Below are 17,402 nucleotides of genomic sequence, written 5' to 3' on the forward strand. Positions count from 1 at the left end.
ATTTTAATTCCAAAGGCCAAGGGAACTTTATCAGGATGCATAGTATCCTAATTTAAAAAATACTTAAAAATAAAAATCTGCCTGCCTCTATGGGAATTTAACATAGGGGTGTACTCACTTATGCACCATGTATTTTAAGGAAGAACATTTATTTATTTACGATACATTATTCATTCACAAAGAAAATTGGTGTCCTTAAAGGTTGGATTTTTCCTAATTTTTTAAATTAAGGCATTAAGTTCAATTTCCAAAATATGATTTTTTATTCCTCTTTTTAGTCAACTTTAGCATGGGTGTATTCACTTATGCATTGCACTGTATATATATATATATACGTGATATATATATATATATATATCACGGTTTCCAAAAATATTAAGCAGAACAACATTTTTTCTACTAAGATATTAATACACCAAATCAGCATATTACAAATATTTCTGAAGGATATTGAGACACTGAAGACTGGATATAATAATTTATATCCTTCATAAAATACATATACATCCTTTTTCCTATTTTCAAATACTTTTTTGCTTTAAAAAAACAACGTTTTTTGGTTTGGTTCATGGCTTGAAACTCTTTACTGAAGAATTTTTTGACTGCACACTTTTTCAGCAGTCTTGGTTCCGGAAGCATTTTTCCTTTGTTTTTTCATTTTTACTGTTATATTAACATTATATATCAGTTCAATGGCCTTGTTACTGCTGTGAAAGATAAAGGATATATGTTATAGGAAACAAACACAGGCATTTGCATCTACAACCATAATGTATTAAACAATGTTAAATGTGGCTTTAACCCTCTCAGTTTCTGGATATAAACTGGACGGGTCTTACAAATATGCTGGACATTCCTGGAATAAAGTGAGTGACACATGTCAGCCATCACACACATGCATTATATATAATGTAGTCATAATGTTATTATTTTAGTTTCATGAAACTGGAAAGTGGATCAGTCAGCCTCCCTTTGAAACACACACATGCTGTCACATGACCTATTTTGTATTTTGAGGTGACACAGATAACAGGCTCTCACACAAACATTATGCACGCTTACTCTAGTCTCAGAAATGCGGCTCTTCCTGTAAAACCACATCAGAGGTTACACCCAATTGTGATGGTGATGATGGGGTCTTTTAATAATCTGTTTATCTTAAAGGATCCCCTACCATCAACGTGTGTGTCCAAATGGAGAGTTTAATGTGTTTTTCCAGAGAGTCTCTCTCCCTCTCCCTCTCTCCCTTTCTCTCTCTCTCTCACTCTCTCTCCCTCTCCCTCTCCCTCTCCCTCTCCCTCTCCCTCTCCCTCTCCCTCTCTCTCTCTCACTCTCTCTCTCTCCTTTTATAGTCATATTATAGGTGGAGCTGGTGTGGTTTAGGCGTGGGGAATGAGATCTTGTCTTTTGTTATATTTTTCCCTCTCTTTCTCTCTCTCACACACACACACACACACCCTTAAAGAAGAGTCATATGTCATGCTCTCTACTGCTCAGACATCTGAGCTGAAATCAATCTGAATTCTTTGATCACTCTCAAATGAAGTTCAATGAAGATGAATGTTCAAGTAATGCAAATTAATTGAAAAATAATGCTATAGATAGAGTCATACAACCTAACATACTGGGGACGTAAGAGGTTTCAATGACTATAAATGACAATGCTACTAATGGAGAACTGCTGGGGGAGGATGGAGGAAGCGTTATGGAACTTTAACGTACACACACACATATACTGTGTATATATACAGTGTGTGTTAATATATATATATATATATATATATATACATATACATATACATGATTGTATGTATTTTCTTTAGCATTTCAATTAAGCTGGAACATTTTAATATATTCATTAATATTAACATACATTTTATTATTAATAATGTATTCATTTAAGTAGTTTTAAGTCATCCTCAACACTCGTGGATGTTTACTGAGGCTCCCTGGAACCACTGCCTGGTTTACTCCAGTTGTTTTGGTGGAACACAGTTGTTGTTACTTACAGTAGCAGCCAGAACTTTTGGCTGTTTACTATACAGTGATTAAAAAAAGTAGATGTTAATTACGGTTATCAAATAATAAAGTACCAAAAAAAGTATAATAAAAGTGGTCCATACAACTTCTGATCTATAATAGCCCTTCAAAAAATCTTTGGAAAATAATGGTTCATAAGCTGTATTTATTTATTGATGGGTGGATGGAAGACTGAATTTAACGCATTTGACTAGTTTGTTTTTATAAATGTATTATTTTTTTTTTATTATCTCTCTCTTACAGTGGTCTGTGTGACAGTATTATTCAGGATATCATATACAGTTTTCTTGTGCTGCCAAACAAAATCACTATTCCACTTGTAAATGATGCACAGCTTTCCAGACTCCGCTTCCCTATGCCAAAGGTGACACGCACACACATATACACGCTTCACATACATGTGTACTGATAATATTTCTATCATATAATGCGTGTGTGTTTGGTGTAGGGCGTTCTGCGGATTCACTTTCTGGAAGCACAGGACGTGGTGGGGAAGGACACGTTTCTGGGTGGTATGATAAAAGGAAAGTCGGACCCGTATGGGGTCCTTCAAATCGGTAATCAGCTCTTCAGATCCAAAGTCATCAAAGAGTCGTTAAACCCTAAATGGAATGAAGTATATGAGGTAAGGGGCTGATTTGTGAGCAAGTGTGTCTGTCACTGACATGTTTTGAATTGCTAACTGAGGTGTTTATGTGTGTGTTTTAGGCATTTGTGTACGATCAATCAGGACAGAATTTGGAGATAGAGCTGTATGATGAGGACACAGATAAGGATGATTTTCTGGGAAGGTAATGGCTGTGATTGATCTAATCAATCATCAAATAATCACAAGAAGTCATACTTCAGAATCCCAGCATAAAGATTTTCAGGGTCTGTGTGTGTCTGTGGTTCAGCTATTCCCTACATGTTGTCCCCACAAGGATAGAAATAACAGAAATCTTTGACCTTGTGGGGACATTTTTGGTCCCCATGAGGAAAACAGCTTATGAATCACACTAAATTATGTTATTTTGAAAATGTAATAATGCAGAAAGTTTTCTGTGATAGTTAGGTTTAGGTGGTAGGGTTAGGGTCAGAGGATAGAATATACAGTTTGTAGAGTATAAAAATCATTATGTCTATAGAAAGTCCTCATAAAACATAGAAACCCATTGTGTGTGTGTGTGTGTTAATCTGATGTTTCTCCTCCTGTATTCTTTAGTCTTACTCTCGACGTAGATGAACTACAGAAGGAACAGACAGTAGATGAGGTACACATTTTTTTTGTCTCATTTTGGTCTTAGATCTGTTCAGCTTGGTTTTTAAATATCTGAGTTAAAGTTTGTACAGAAAAACTGCTTAAATTAGTAGTTCACTCAAAAAATGTAACTTAGCATTATTTACTCAGCTTGATGTTCCAAACCTATATGACTTTCTCTTTCTCTTCTGTGAAGCACAAAAAGTAAATGTTTTGAAGAATGTCCTGGCCACTATTTTCCATATAATGAAACTGACAATATTACAAAAATACCATAAAAGTATCATAAATGTGGTTCATAGGATGAGTAAATGACAACAGAATATACATTTTTGAGTGAGCTATCCCTTGAATAAATGATTTTTATAAAGTTTTAAACTTGTGTAATAAACCTATTATATTATTAATATAATAAATCCCCTGACTTGTGTTTGTGTGCAGTGGTTTGTACTTGATGAAATCGCTAAAGGGAAGCTTCACCTGAAGATTGAATGGCTTTCTCTTCTCCCTACACCTGATAAACTCGATGAGGTAACATAACACTCCCCTTAAACACAACATAGTGATATGATATGACTTCTGTTAACAATTCAGACTTAACTGATCAAATAACAAAATCAAAATTTGGGTTGGGTTGAATTTTTTTGTATGTTTTTGAAAGTCTTTCAATAAAAATAAAGCAGAAACCGTAATATTGTGAAATATTATTACGTTTAAAGTAACAATTTTAATATAATTTAAAATGGTTGAGTTTTCAGCATTATTATTCCGGTCTTCAGTGTCACATGATCCTTCAGAAAGCATTATAATATGCTGATTAGGTGCTTAAACAATTCTTATTATTATCAATAGATGCTAAACACAGTCAGAACATGCCGTCGGAGAACTGCGAATTAAACATTTGTTTCGGTCACTGATTCGGCCTAAGATTTTTGGTAGCCGAAACAGTAGTGTTAAAATCTTAGTAAATATAGTTATAGGGATGCACCTAATTGCATGTAAAATTAGACATTATTTAGGCATGTAAAATTAGACATTATTTAGTCTTTTTTTAGAGGAAGATCCCCACAATGCTGATAAAAGTTGTATGTGTTGCTTTTCAGGTTTTAAGCAGCATTAAAGCAGATAAAGGGCAGGCCAATGATGGACTGTCATCAGCATTACTGCTGGTGCTCCTGGACTCAGCCAAAAATCTGCCAGTGAGTATTAACACACACACACACACACACACACACACACACACACACACACTTGCTTTCTTTCTTGCTTCCTTATTTCTCAATTCTCCACCTTCCGTATTTCATCTGACATTACTTCTCCTACTACACTTTGCCTTTTCTTCTTTCATCCTCTATTTCTTTCTGTTGCCCTGCTCTGGTTTCCTGTCGTTCGGGGTGAAGAGTGTTTTTGAGGGGTACGTGGGCAGTGGGTGTCTGAGAGAGCGCCGCTCTGCTGGGCTGGTGTTCTGTGAGAACACTTCTGCCCTCTACAGGACAATGTTTGTGAGTCACTGCTGCATTTCCATTAGATTGTTCTGCTTGCATCTCACCTGCATTTAGTGCATTAACAGCTGGTTACTTCATTTACAAATGTTTCATAGTTTCATCTCAACTTCCCTTTCGCATGTAAAATCTTCCTGTAATGCTGTTCGAACTCTACGGACTGCTTTGTTTGTATTTGTTTATGTCGTGGTTCCTCCCGTCAGCATGCTAGTGTTTAGAGAGGCCCTGTCTGCATTTTGCATAGATATAAATAGTCTCTGCATTAGAGGTGTTAATGCTGCCATTTTTTTGTGTGCAGTTGTTTTTCCAGTTCAAAGGTGTACTTTTTCCTTTAAAGAGGGCATTTGAATATAGAGTGTCAGAGGCAGTTCATGGAAATCTTATTGACTATGTTTACACAGCTACAGAATGTGGTTACCAGCCCTGTTTGTGGTGCTAAATGAGGTTATGATGTGGTTATGGGCATATTGCTGATAGATTTTTTTTATTGACCAATGATGATACCGATATCTAGAAATCAGGTTGTCCGATCACTGTTTGTATTATCATATATACACATCTCCATTATACTATTATGAAAAATTATTAGAAAAATGCAACAACAAAAAAAGAAGTCACACACAGACATGATAATAGCATATGATAACAAAGGAGGCATGCACAAAATTGCTGAAATTAAAATGATTTACTAAATACATTTTATCGGAATTCACTTTCAAATGATTTGAAATCAGAAAGGTTTTAGTTTCAATCGACGAGGCCACATTTGACAGGAGGATGAAGTAGTTATTGGTCAATATTGATAATCTCAAAATAGACAAAATATTTGTGGATTAATTATGTTAGAGAAAGATTAACTTCAGTGACATGTCCATACAGGCATTATTCGACCCATTCCTGTCTGCTGTTGTATTTACGGGACAATTTGAGACTCGCACCCGTTGGTAAATTTGCTTGTGAATCTCGAACATTCACTGTGTGAATGTAGCCTCAGTGATTACGTCATGATCTTGTTAGTAACCATAATAAACAGGTGTACAAGTGGGATTGTGTTACTCCAGCAATGATATGGGTTGGGGCAGGGCTGTAAGACAGCTTTTGCATTGACATACACTACAGTTCAAAAGTTTGGGGTCAGTAAGATTTTTTATTTTTGAAAGAGTTGTTCAAAAGGGACATTAAAGACATTTATAATGTTTCAAAAGATTTCTATTTTAATTTTTTTAAGCGTTCTATTCATCAGAGATTCGGGGGAAATAATGTATCACAGTTTACAGAAAAAATAAACAGCACAACTTTTTTTAAAACATTGTTAATAATAAGAATAGTTTCTTGAGCACAAAATCAGCATATTAGGATCTGATGGATCATGTGGCACTTAAGAATTTAGCTTTGCATCACAGGAATAAATTACATTTTGTAATATATTAAAATAGAAAATAGTTATTTTAAATTGTAATAATATTTCACAATATTACTGTTTTTTTAACCTTGGTGGAGATAAGAGACTTCTTTCAAAAACATTAAAGATCTAACAGACTCTAAACTTTTGAACAGTAGTGTAGGTGTTGGGGGGTGTAAGGTAGAGTGTCAAATTTGGGAGCATGTTGAATGAAGCAGGGGTTGCACTTTATTTTAAGATGTCCTTGTTACAGTGTAATTAGCTGCTTGTAATTATGCATAATTTACTGTTATTACTGTAGTAAGTACATGTAACGTGTAACAAAGACAGTGTTACTGAAACAGTTCTTACTCTACACTTCACTTTGAAATGCATAAGAATTAAGTAATGTCACACAAACAAGAGTGGCAGTGATTCAGACATAGATAACAGAATGATAATGAGTGTGATATTGCTTTTATACAACAGTTCTATAAGAAATGTAATATTGAACAACTTAGACCAAATTTGACAATATTGTCAAAAAACAATTTTTTGTCTAGCTTTGCACAACAAATTAGTTCAATTTTTCCAAACAGAGTCCACTGTTGTGTGTCGCTGAGCAGCAAGCAAGCTCCAGTGATATTTTATAAAACATCAGCTCGCTTGGCCAATCAAATTCGAGGACCGTAAATAACTGTTGTATAATTGTCGCTGTAATGGCTCATGGCTCATTTTATCATCTTCATCTGTCACTGTGAGAGCGTTCAAGTATATTAAGGCATCCTGTACGTAGTATTGCATGTTTCTGCAATTAGAATTGTTGCAGGTTGATTTTCAGTGAAGTGTGGGTTGGACTGATTCTCTTTGGATTGCCTTGTCTATATTTCTCTTTCATTTTTTCTTCATCACTGTCCTTGACATCTGAACTGTGTTCTGCTAGGACCGTTTCTCAGGCCTCCTCTTTTCTCATTTTCATCAAGTTAACCATGCATTAATACTGTAACCATCATTCATTCTGTTGTGTATGAATGTGTCTGTGTGTTTTTGTGCAATTATGAATTTAACTGCATGCAATCCTCCTAATAATCCTGCCTGTGTTTGTATTTGTTTGCGCGTGTGTCTCGTCCTTTTCTGCTTTGGGAAATAAGCGCAATCCTTTAGAATTCAACAATGCAGGTCTGAAGAAGGGTACGGTCAATAAAGCAAAAAAGGTAACACAACCAGTTTTCTCACAATTTACACACACATACACAAAGAAAGATGTAGAAAGAGCTCTCAAGGTGACTGTATGTAAGATGATCTGCAGAGCGTGTGCTGTCCGTGTGCTTCGATTAACTGCATGCAGACCTGCGTCTGAAACGCACTGAATTCAGACAGTAACTGAATGCCACCGAGGCTTTTTCTCTCGCGTAAACCTCAGCCAGCTTTCCAATCTCATTTTCACAGTTCTGAGTTGATTGCATTTGATTCAAGTAATTTATGAATCAAACGTATGTATACACACATGATCTTACATAAATGCAACATATAAGACCATGCTTAAGAACAAGTCTTGATATTAATATAGTAAATGCCTTTCATAAGGGAAAATATTCCAAATTTCTCAAAAGAGAATTTTGGATTATTTTCATCCTTTAATGAAATATTTCCAAATTCAATGTCCACCACATCTATGGCATGCTGTCGATTGCCACAATCAATCATTTAGATTCTTCCTGCAGTTTATAAAATCAAAAAGAAAACATGAAAAGTAAAAAAATAAATAAACTTATTGTATTTTTCTTAAAGCGCTTAACATGTACTGCTCAGATTTTAAATTCTCCCCTTTTTAACGAACAGAGTGGGCAAATACTTTAGCTGGACCAGCCAGAAATATATATATATATAATTTTTAAATTATCAACAAAAAAAAGAATTTTACTGTTGATACGAAAAATGTTACTTAAATTTTATAATCAGTCTCAGGCTAACACATGTTGGCCTGGTTTCACAGACAGGGTTTAGGTTAAGCCAGGATTAGGCCTTAGTTAATTTAGGACATTTACGTAGCTTTTATTAATGTGCCTTAGAAAACAACATTACTGGTGTGCATCTTGAGGCTGAACAATGGCACTGACATATTTTAAAATATGTCTGTGCAAGTTGCTTTCAGTTAAAACAGCTCAAACATTTTAGTCTGGGACTTAGCCTTGTCTGTGAAACCGGGGAGTAATGTTTAAATGTTATGGTTATACTTTCAGAATAGTGTAATAATCGCATAGATTAAATATTTATTCCTCAACTTAAATGTCTATAGTAATTGACAGCAAGCCACAGGTGTGGTTCATATAGACTCCCTTGACAGGAGTAAATATGATATGTTTACTAAGTATAAATTCAAATCATTATTAGGTAAATATGTATTCCAGATTGTTACATATTTGATGACACATTATTTGTTTGTTGATCTTTGCTTTAGTATGTGCGGTTAAGTTTGATATGGTATATTGGTACGTGCTTGAATGTGGAAGGGATGTTAATAAACATTTGTATATTCTCCAGTCCGGTAAAAAGGTCACCAGTGTGCCCAGTCCATTAGTCCAGTTTACTGTGGGACACAAATCCTTTGAGAGCAAGGTAAACACACTGACACACACAAGTCATTGCTTCTTTATTTTATCTGTCTTTAATTTCAGAGGTGCATATTGTGTTATTCTTACATGTGCAAATTTGAATATGAAAAATTGTTTGAAGCTCATTGAAGTGGCTTTGCATGAAAATAGATAAATAAATAAATACACTGGCATTATATTTAACAGTAGAGAGATGTTTAGCTGTCGTTGTATAACAATATTTGGCTGTAGAAGGTGATGCTGCAAGGTTGCTTAAGTCAGATTTTACTGTGACTTTGTATGGTAAAATAATTCCAGGATCAGAGCCTTTAAATATTTAACAAAAGTGAAAACACAATGGTTAAATGTTTGACATTCCCTTGTTATTATAGACACGATTTAAAACCAACGAGCCGGTTTGGGAGGAAGCCTTCACATTCCTGATCCACAATCCAAAGAGTCAAGAACTTGAAGTGGAGGTAAAGCACAAACAGACACGTACACATGGGGTTATGAGGTCTGGAAGTTTCCATTCTTACAAGACAGATGTGTCTTGCACATTCTGATGTTTGTGTATGTGTGTGTGTGCGTGTGTGCGTGCGTGTGTGTGTGTGTGCAGGTAAAGGATGACAAACACGAGTGTTCCCTAGGGACGTTTTCTTTTCCTCTGTCTAAACTGCTGCAGGAGGATCAGATGACTATCAGTCAGCGATTCCCTCTCAAGAACTCAGGACCCGGCGCTACACTCAAGATGAAGATGGCACTTAGGGTAACACACACACACACACATATATTCTTTAACTGAAATAACATAATTTAATAGAAAGTATGAAAGAAATAGAAAGGAAAACTTACAGAAACAAAACTAAAACAATGGTTCAAGCTCTAACTGAAATAAAAATAACAAAAATAAAGATCATAAATATTAAATATAATATAATATTAATATATAATTAACTCTTTCCCCGCCAGCGTTTAAAAAAAAAAATTGCTAGCCACTGCCAGCATTTTTGATCATTTTTACAAAATTGTAATGGCCCCCATAATATTTTGTTGTTTGAATATCTGAACATGCAATGCAATATATCAAAAGAAAGAACAGCCCATCTGCTTTTAAGCAAAAAATAAAACCATTTTATTCCGTAATAAGGGCGATGATGTCATTAAAAAAATGACAAGTTATAGTGCTGCAGAGATATCAACCTGAATTAGCATTAGCATTACTAGCCACGGCCCGACAGGTGTCGTAATACCAGTTTCGGCCATGGGAGGCGGTATGCGGGCAACATAACCACCAGTCAAACATGCAATACACGAATAACTCGCTCAGCTTGTGTGCGTACTTGAACCTGATGTCAATCGTGTGGAAAGTACATCCCACTACTACATTCAAATAAAATCTGATAAAAAAAGGAACAGAACCAGAGTAAACACTGCTTTCCATCGCTGGAGACAACTAATGGACATGAAAGAAATGAGGTTCGACTCCAAACTTGCAACATTTCTTTTGGATTGGTAAGTAAGATGCTGTTAGTATTTCGTTAGAAGTTTGTTTTATATGTTTGTGTAGTTTTTTCGGGAAGTTAACATAGAAGTGTATCGAAGGCTGTTCGATAAACGTATATGACGTACATAAATATAGTATTGTAATATAGTACACATATATAGCACAATCTCTATAGCTCTTTTTTTCTTGCCAACTAACGTTACGTGACCTATATTATGTTTATTAAATGGCTTTCCTGAGGTAAATCTGACATAATTGTTCTCCAGCTGTGTTAGTGACCTCTTTATGCTGATAAAAAACACTGATTGGTCGATATTATGTATGAGGAATACATTTTGGGTAAGTTGTAGCCTACTGTATCTTTCAACAGTGTTCGTGTTTTTTTTACTATTAGCTAACTTAGTAGAGATGATCGGTTCACGTGCGCTAGGGATCTGTCGTGTAACATTTACAATCGCCAAAACGGTATTTATTGTTTGAATTGCGTAATAAAAGTGACAGAATCTGAGAGCTGAGATTTTTTTTTTATATCATAACTAACCTGCTCTGTCTAGTCTGTCGGTATCCGTGTCCTCTTTGCTTCGCGATTTTTCTGTGCGTGAGAAAATTGATGTGTGTGTGAGAGCGTGTGAAAAGTGTCAATTGCGTGTGTCTCACGGTTAATGCGTGAGAGTTGGCAGCTCTACGTTGGCGCTAGCTTGGTCAACATCAGCGAATGCTGTCTGTCAAATTAATGTAATTCAAACTAACAATAAAAATGTAATATGAACAAAACGAATATGAACATATTCACTGGTAAAGGTGAAGGGGAGTAGCTTGAAGATGTCATATTCATACTCTAGACTAGAGTAGACCAACTCACTTTCTGGAGGTTTACTGCCCCTTTCTGGTATTTTTTTGACACAAGGCACCTTTAATGCATTCTTTTTTGTCAACTCTTTATTGTTGGTAACATTTTGAGCAATAAGCTGAGAAAAACTCGGTTTTGTCAAAAACTACATCCAGATCGGATTTAGAATGATGATCAAAACATAGATGGAGTAGATTGAGTCCATCAACACCCCTAATGCTTGCACAGTCCTATAGCTCGTCCTGCGTCGACATTTCATTCAGTAACATTAGTCAGTTTTGATTTATATGCTGTTTAATGTTGGTTATCGTGTTATTTTACATATGCATCTGCTTGCATATGCTGTCGGTTGTTTATAATGTTTATTCACATGTCTTTTGAAAAGCAGATTCAGTACTCTTTCGGAAGATGCGTAACAGCGCCCCCTACCGTGTAACAGTGAAAACATGGAAAGCCGGAAATTTCCGTCAATGGCAGGGAAAGAGTTAATTGATGGGTGGAGTAAAAAGGAATTCTGCAGAATTAAAATATATTGTACATAAAATGTATTTAAAGTTCACCTAGCAGGTTTTTGCAAATCTTCACTTCAAAGGTCTTGCATATTTTACATGTAAATTGCTTTTACAACGTTCTGTTTATTCCTCAACTAAAACCTTAAATTGAAACTAAAATTAAGACAGAACGAACTAGGAATATGTCCATTAAATACAATAAAAACTAAACTGGAAGTGACCACAGCATTGATGAAACCAGCTAAAACTATAGCCTACTAAAATTTGACTTCCTTTTTATAACACTTTTAGCAATATATATTGTCTCAAAGCAGCTTCAATCAAAAATAGTGCCTTAAAGAAGACATATTATGTTTAAGCTATATATTTTTCTATATCAGTGCGCAATGTTTCTGAGCTCTCTAAACTCCTCGATTGTAGTGTTGAGTTTTCTTCCGGGAACGTACGTCACAATATTCCTCATATAAAAAATTCCAGCCCAAGGCATATGCAAAAAAAAAGGGGCAAGGCCTGGTTGAGTTGCATTAGTAGTGTGTTGAAACTCGCGACTATGGTAAGGGGTGTGACATTTCCTAAACATGCTCGAAAAGGTTGATCAATCAGAGCACATTGCACTTTTTGGAAGGAGTGGCTTCATAGAAACCAGAACTAAACAGAGCGCTAATGACAGAATGGGAAGAGAGGTGCTACAACAATGTAAAATATGTGTTTTTTGAACATTCAAACATGAAAACCTATTCTAGTAGACCCCAAAAACAAAATCAAAACTTTGTGTTTCAAAATCAAGACCAAGTGAGCAAGCTAAACATGACTGTCAAAGAAATAAACAAATGATCTTTGGCCTGTTCCAAGGGTCCATCTTAACATATACAGATATGCCTTGGTTCCTTACCTTTTTCTTTTAATTTCAGATTCTCTCTGTGGATAAGTTGGCTGCATCGGATCAGCCGTCCGCGGTTCAGATCCGCCGTCCCAGCTCCAGCGTGACCCCCAACCCCTCCCCTCATCGGCCCAATGTTTCAGAGCCCACCCCGGCATCCAAAGCCCAGCAGCCCAACCCTACATCCAAAACCCAACCCACCCCAACACTCTCCCCACGGGTGGAACACCTAATGGACAACAGGCCATTGGAGGACTCGCCTGGCCGTCTGGCTAAATCAGGGCGGAGCACGTCTAACCTGGCCATTTCTGGCTCTCTGCTAAACCTGAACCACAAAGAGCCCACACCCAGCATAGCGTCTGACATCTCCAATCCCAGCACCACCCAGGAGCTCCAGAGGACAATGCAACTATTACAGAAGTATGTTTTAACATTTTTAACATATTTTGACTAGGAATGCACAGATGTATCGACCAATAATCGGTATCAGCCGAGGAAAGCAATTACTTTCACTATCGGCCACTGGCCGATGGTTTAAAAACAGCCGATGATCAGGACCGATTATATCCTGTCATTCAAAAGGGGGCAGAAAAACGTGCCAGACTGTCACTCATGCTGTATGTGGAAAAAAATATGTCTTGTGTTGAATTTAGGGCTGTCGAAGTTAATGTGACAATAACGTATTATTAACATTGTAAACAATAGTGACGTTAAAGCAGGCTCTAATTGACCCAATGAATCTCCCGTACATCAAGCCAGGGTTGCCAGGTCTGCAGTTTCTCTTGCACCAAACATTTGTAGCGAACATCCCATCCAGTAATCGCAGAGCTTTGTGCTTTGTTACTTCTAAAAAGAAAAAAAGTCTCAAATTTCAAATTCTGTCCATTTCATCACGAAACTCAAATAATAAATGGCGTTTTGATACTCTTGATACTCTAAAATTTTAACAATAATGTCACTTAACATTGCATTTACTTCAGGAAAGTTATCCAGTGTTCACAGTTCTTTAGTTAGCTATAGTAAGTAACACTTGAGAGCAGCTTATTTACTGTTAATTATATATGTATATTGAAAATAAATCTGTGTTTATGTGCAACTGAGTTGTATACAAATATTTGAGTTGAGTGTAATTATTATATCTGAAAATAATTAGCAGTTGAATATAATATTTTGGGCTTTGTTGTTCATTTTAACCTCTAATATTACAGTAATATATCAAATGAGAGGGTTCCCTGTATAGTTAACAGTATGAGTTGGGAGAGATTTTTTTTTTTTCCTTAAGAAAATCGGCTATCACATCAGCTGAGAAATTTTGTATCGGTGCATCTCTAATTTTGACCTTTTTGTCTGGGTTAAGCGGAGGATATGAATTATTGTTTCATTCATGTTTTCACGGCAACTCCACAACTACAGTTTAATCCGTCTATGTGTTTACAGTGGCGCCTCACCTGGTTTCGCTCCTTTGGGGGAAATTCAGTTAACCATCAGGCATAGTCCCCAAAGAAACAAACTAATTGTCGTGGTGCACAGCTGCAGGTAAGTTACATATGATTTTTGATGCATCTGAGATATGCCTCTGAAAGACATTTTTAATATTAAAGTATTCATATTTCTGTGTTTGTGTATGTGTTTGTTTGCAGGAATCTGATCTCTTCTTCTGAAAGTGGTTCTGATCCATACGTCCGGTTGTATTTGCTGCCTGATAAACGACGCTCTGGACGCAGAAAAACAAACACGATAAAGAAAACGGTGAACCCGATCTACGATCAAACGTCAGTTTCTTTCTCCCCCCAGCATTTTCTTCTTCCAGTCTGCTCTCGCATTTCAATAAATCAAGCATTATAATTTTGCATCACATAAAACACTGTTTGTGTCTGTTTGTGCATGCACGTGTTTGTGCAGGTTTGAATTCAGCGTGTCACTCGTGGAGTTGCACAGAAGAATTTTAGATGTGGCTGTGAAGAATGGAGGAGGAATCCTGTCAAAACACAGAGGGCTGCTGGGAAAGGTGACATCCATCCCATTAATAACAGTCCTCATGCCATTTATACCATAAATAACCTCCCACACAGTGTTCATAACACTTATACAATGTATATTATTGAATATTCGTTTCTAGTTTGTTGTTGTGCCTCAAGAACAAATTACTCTTATCTAAAATTTGGATTGTGTGTGTTTCTCAGGTGTTAGTTGACTTGACTTCTGAGGAAATATCAAAGAGCTCAACGCAATGGTAATCTTTTTTATTATCATTTACAAAGATTAAGTTGATGATATTGATTACTGTATTTAAGTAATATGAATATTGGATATTCACTACTTATAATTGCACGTTACAAAGATTATTTACAATTTAACCCTCTGATGCACGTTGTGCCATATGAAAATGCATTATTTTGGGGATGAAAATTGTGATTATAATAATGATTATATTCTTGTTTCAAAGTGAAAAAGAAACATTAAAATAGAGTAGTATTTTTATTTACTTTTTGATTGAATTTTTCTGCTTCAGAAGGCTAAATTCTACTTTATTTGTTCTTATATATATATATATATATATGTATATGTATATATATATATATATATATATATATGTATGTATATATATATATATATATATATATATGTATATATGTGTGTGTGTGTGTGTGTGTGTGTGTGTATATATATGTGTGTGTATATATATATATATGTATATATGTGTGTGTATATGACCCATACATTTCTTGACAGTTTTTGTGAAAATGCCACAATAAAATAAATGACATGAATATCATTTATATTTAGCAAAATGTGCATGATCGTGACACCTGAAATTTTTATATATATATGTGTGTGTGTGTTTGTCAGGTATGAGCTTACAGTGGACGGACAGAGGCGAACATCCCCTTAATCAAAGGAACCAACCTTTTTCCGCCTACACATATTAAAAAAACTACAAATCCCTACGCAAGACTCCAAACCTCAGCCATATTTAAGCCATGTGTTAAGCCTGTGGGCAAAATCAGTTGGTTCTTCAGTTTTAATCACTTTTAACAGATTTATAGTGTGTAAAAAAAAAAAAACTCTATTGATGTTATATGTGCACTGACTTAGCAAGAGTGAATGAGAAGAGTGACAGAGAATGAGAGTGTTTAGAGATATTTTTAAAGGGATACGGTTCAGCAGTATCTGTTGGATTGGTTAGTTGACTTTTAAACCAAGAGTGGCTAACTCTAACGACATCCACCATTCACATTAATGGTGGAGAGATTATATATATAATTAAGATCAGACTGTAAATAAATATACATGGAATGTTAAAATCGTATTTGGAAAAGTTTATAAATATTAACCTAAGAGTTCTTGTTAAACAAGCACCGAACTCGCGCTTGCTTTGAAAGTGTTAGAATCTCTGTTAATGTCTACAGATGACATCTACCAAAGTGCTTTGCTCATTACAAAGTGTGTGATTAAACCAAAAATGCACCTAAATGTTTTGCACAACCAAGTGTTCATATATGTATATGTGTTTCTATGTTCTCTGGTGTGGTTCAGCGTCCACCATCGCAGCACTAGCTGTCACATGACCCTGGATATCTGACGCTGCCATATCTCTGATTCTTGTTTGGCTTTTCTATAGTACTCAGTCACATGTTCAGTCCTTTTCCAAACACACTTGTTCACTACTCGCCCACCTCATCCCAGCTGTGCTTCCTTCAGAGTTATATAAAATGTCTTGTGTTAGGTCTGATCTTAAGTGAAGGTTGTGGTTTAATCTACTGCAGTGTCACTGAGCTGAGCTTATGGTATGCAGATGGTCAAACCTTTATTCCTTTCAGCAAGAATGTGTTTTTATTATATAAATTATTGTGTATATTATGAAAGATTTTATTGCTTATTATTATTATTATTATTATTATTATAAATAATACTTATCACAAAAAGCAAACGTATGCAGTCAGAGCACCCCTTTGTGCTGAGCTTGCCTTATTGATGTATATATATTTCTTGTGCCTTATGACCAACAATATACTTACCTTAGAGGATATTTGCCATCAGATATAGGATTGTAAAGTCTCTGTATTTGATTATTTCCACCATTTTCTTTTAATAAACAATTTATTCTGTACCAGTACATAGCCTGATAGTGTTTTGTCATCTACAGCATGTCATGTTTTAAAGGTGCCATAGAATGTGAAATTGAATTTATCTTGGCATAGTTAAATAACAAGAGTTCAGTACATGGACATGACATACAGTGAGTCTCAAACACCATAGTTTTCTCTTTCTTATTTAAATCTCGTTTTTGAAAAACACCCCTGAAAAACGGGCGAATCTCCACATAACACCAACTGTGACGAAACCGATGGGATCATTAATATGTACGCCTCTAAAAATTTGCATATGCCAGCCCATGCTCAGTGCCAGGCGAAACTGCACAGCCGAATCATCAGAAGTTCTGCAGGTGAAGAAACAAGCGAGGATCATAGGGAAAATGGCAGATCTATCTATAATCTATCCATCTATCTATCTATCTATCTATCTATCTATCTATCTATCTATCTATCTATCTATCTATCTATCTATCTATCTATCTATCTATCTTTAATCCGATACCGCTACAGTTTAATTCGAAGTTGTTTAGTTGCTCTGCCCATTTCACCACGGACTGTTACAACAATATCAAGCAGCCAGGCTTCTCTCGGCGTCTCAAACGGACGAAGGGGGCAATTTCAACTAACGTTATATTCCCGCAAGCGGCAAGTAGGGATTTTATTAACGATAATTTACATTGTGTTATCTAGATCCAGCGCGATATTGTTTTTTCCTCGAGAGACATCATGGCTTGCAAACGAGCGAACGAAGCATGGCAGTTGCTCAGTGTTTGGTTGTACAAATGAACACAAAAATATT

The 17,402-nt window shown here is 35.7% G+C and overlaps 1 protein-coding gene across 2 annotated transcripts in view; it reads left to right on the plus strand.

Annotated features, from left to right (window-relative positions):
• esyt2a (extended synaptotagmin-like protein 2a) overlaps positions 1 to 15,558 on the plus strand; it is a 28,162-nt gene extending 12,604 nt beyond the window's left edge. Inside the window, exons 7-23 of one of the 2 annotated variants that reach the window (XM_084119286.1) lie at positions 811 to 866; positions 2,284 to 2,404; positions 2,489 to 2,665; positions 2,749 to 2,831; positions 3,245 to 3,293; positions 3,722 to 3,811; positions 4,384 to 4,479; positions 7,315 to 7,377; positions 8,708 to 8,782; positions 9,150 to 9,236; positions 9,377 to 9,526; positions 12,538 to 12,926; positions 13,944 to 14,042; positions 14,147 to 14,278; positions 14,409 to 14,514; positions 14,690 to 14,739; positions 15,357 to 15,558. In XM_084119286.1, coding sequence (XP_083975412.1) covers positions 811 to 866; positions 2,284 to 2,404; positions 2,489 to 2,665; positions 2,749 to 2,831; positions 3,245 to 3,293; positions 3,722 to 3,811; positions 4,384 to 4,479; positions 7,315 to 7,377; positions 8,708 to 8,782; positions 9,150 to 9,236; positions 9,377 to 9,526; positions 12,538 to 12,926; positions 13,944 to 14,042; positions 14,147 to 14,278; positions 14,409 to 14,514; positions 14,690 to 14,739; positions 15,357 to 15,399 — 1,866 coding nt within the window. In that variant the 3' untranslated portion in view covers positions 15,400 to 15,558. The remainder of the gene's footprint in view (positions 1 to 810; positions 867 to 2,283; positions 2,405 to 2,488; positions 2,666 to 2,748; positions 2,832 to 3,244; positions 3,294 to 3,721; positions 3,812 to 4,383; positions 4,480 to 7,314; positions 7,378 to 8,707; positions 8,783 to 9,149; positions 9,237 to 9,376; positions 9,527 to 12,537; positions 12,927 to 13,943; positions 14,043 to 14,146; positions 14,279 to 14,408; positions 14,515 to 14,689; positions 14,740 to 15,356) is intronic. The other variant, XM_084119287.1, reaches the window with a different exon arrangement.
• The last annotated feature ends 1,844 nt before the right edge of the window (positions 15,559 to 17,402 follow it).

Source organism: Abramis brama (genome assembly GCF_963993115.1).
Source record: "Abramis brama genome assembly, chromosome: 7".
Taxonomy (NCBI): domain Eukaryota; kingdom Metazoa; phylum Chordata; class Actinopteri; order Cypriniformes; family Leuciscidae; genus Abramis; species Abramis brama.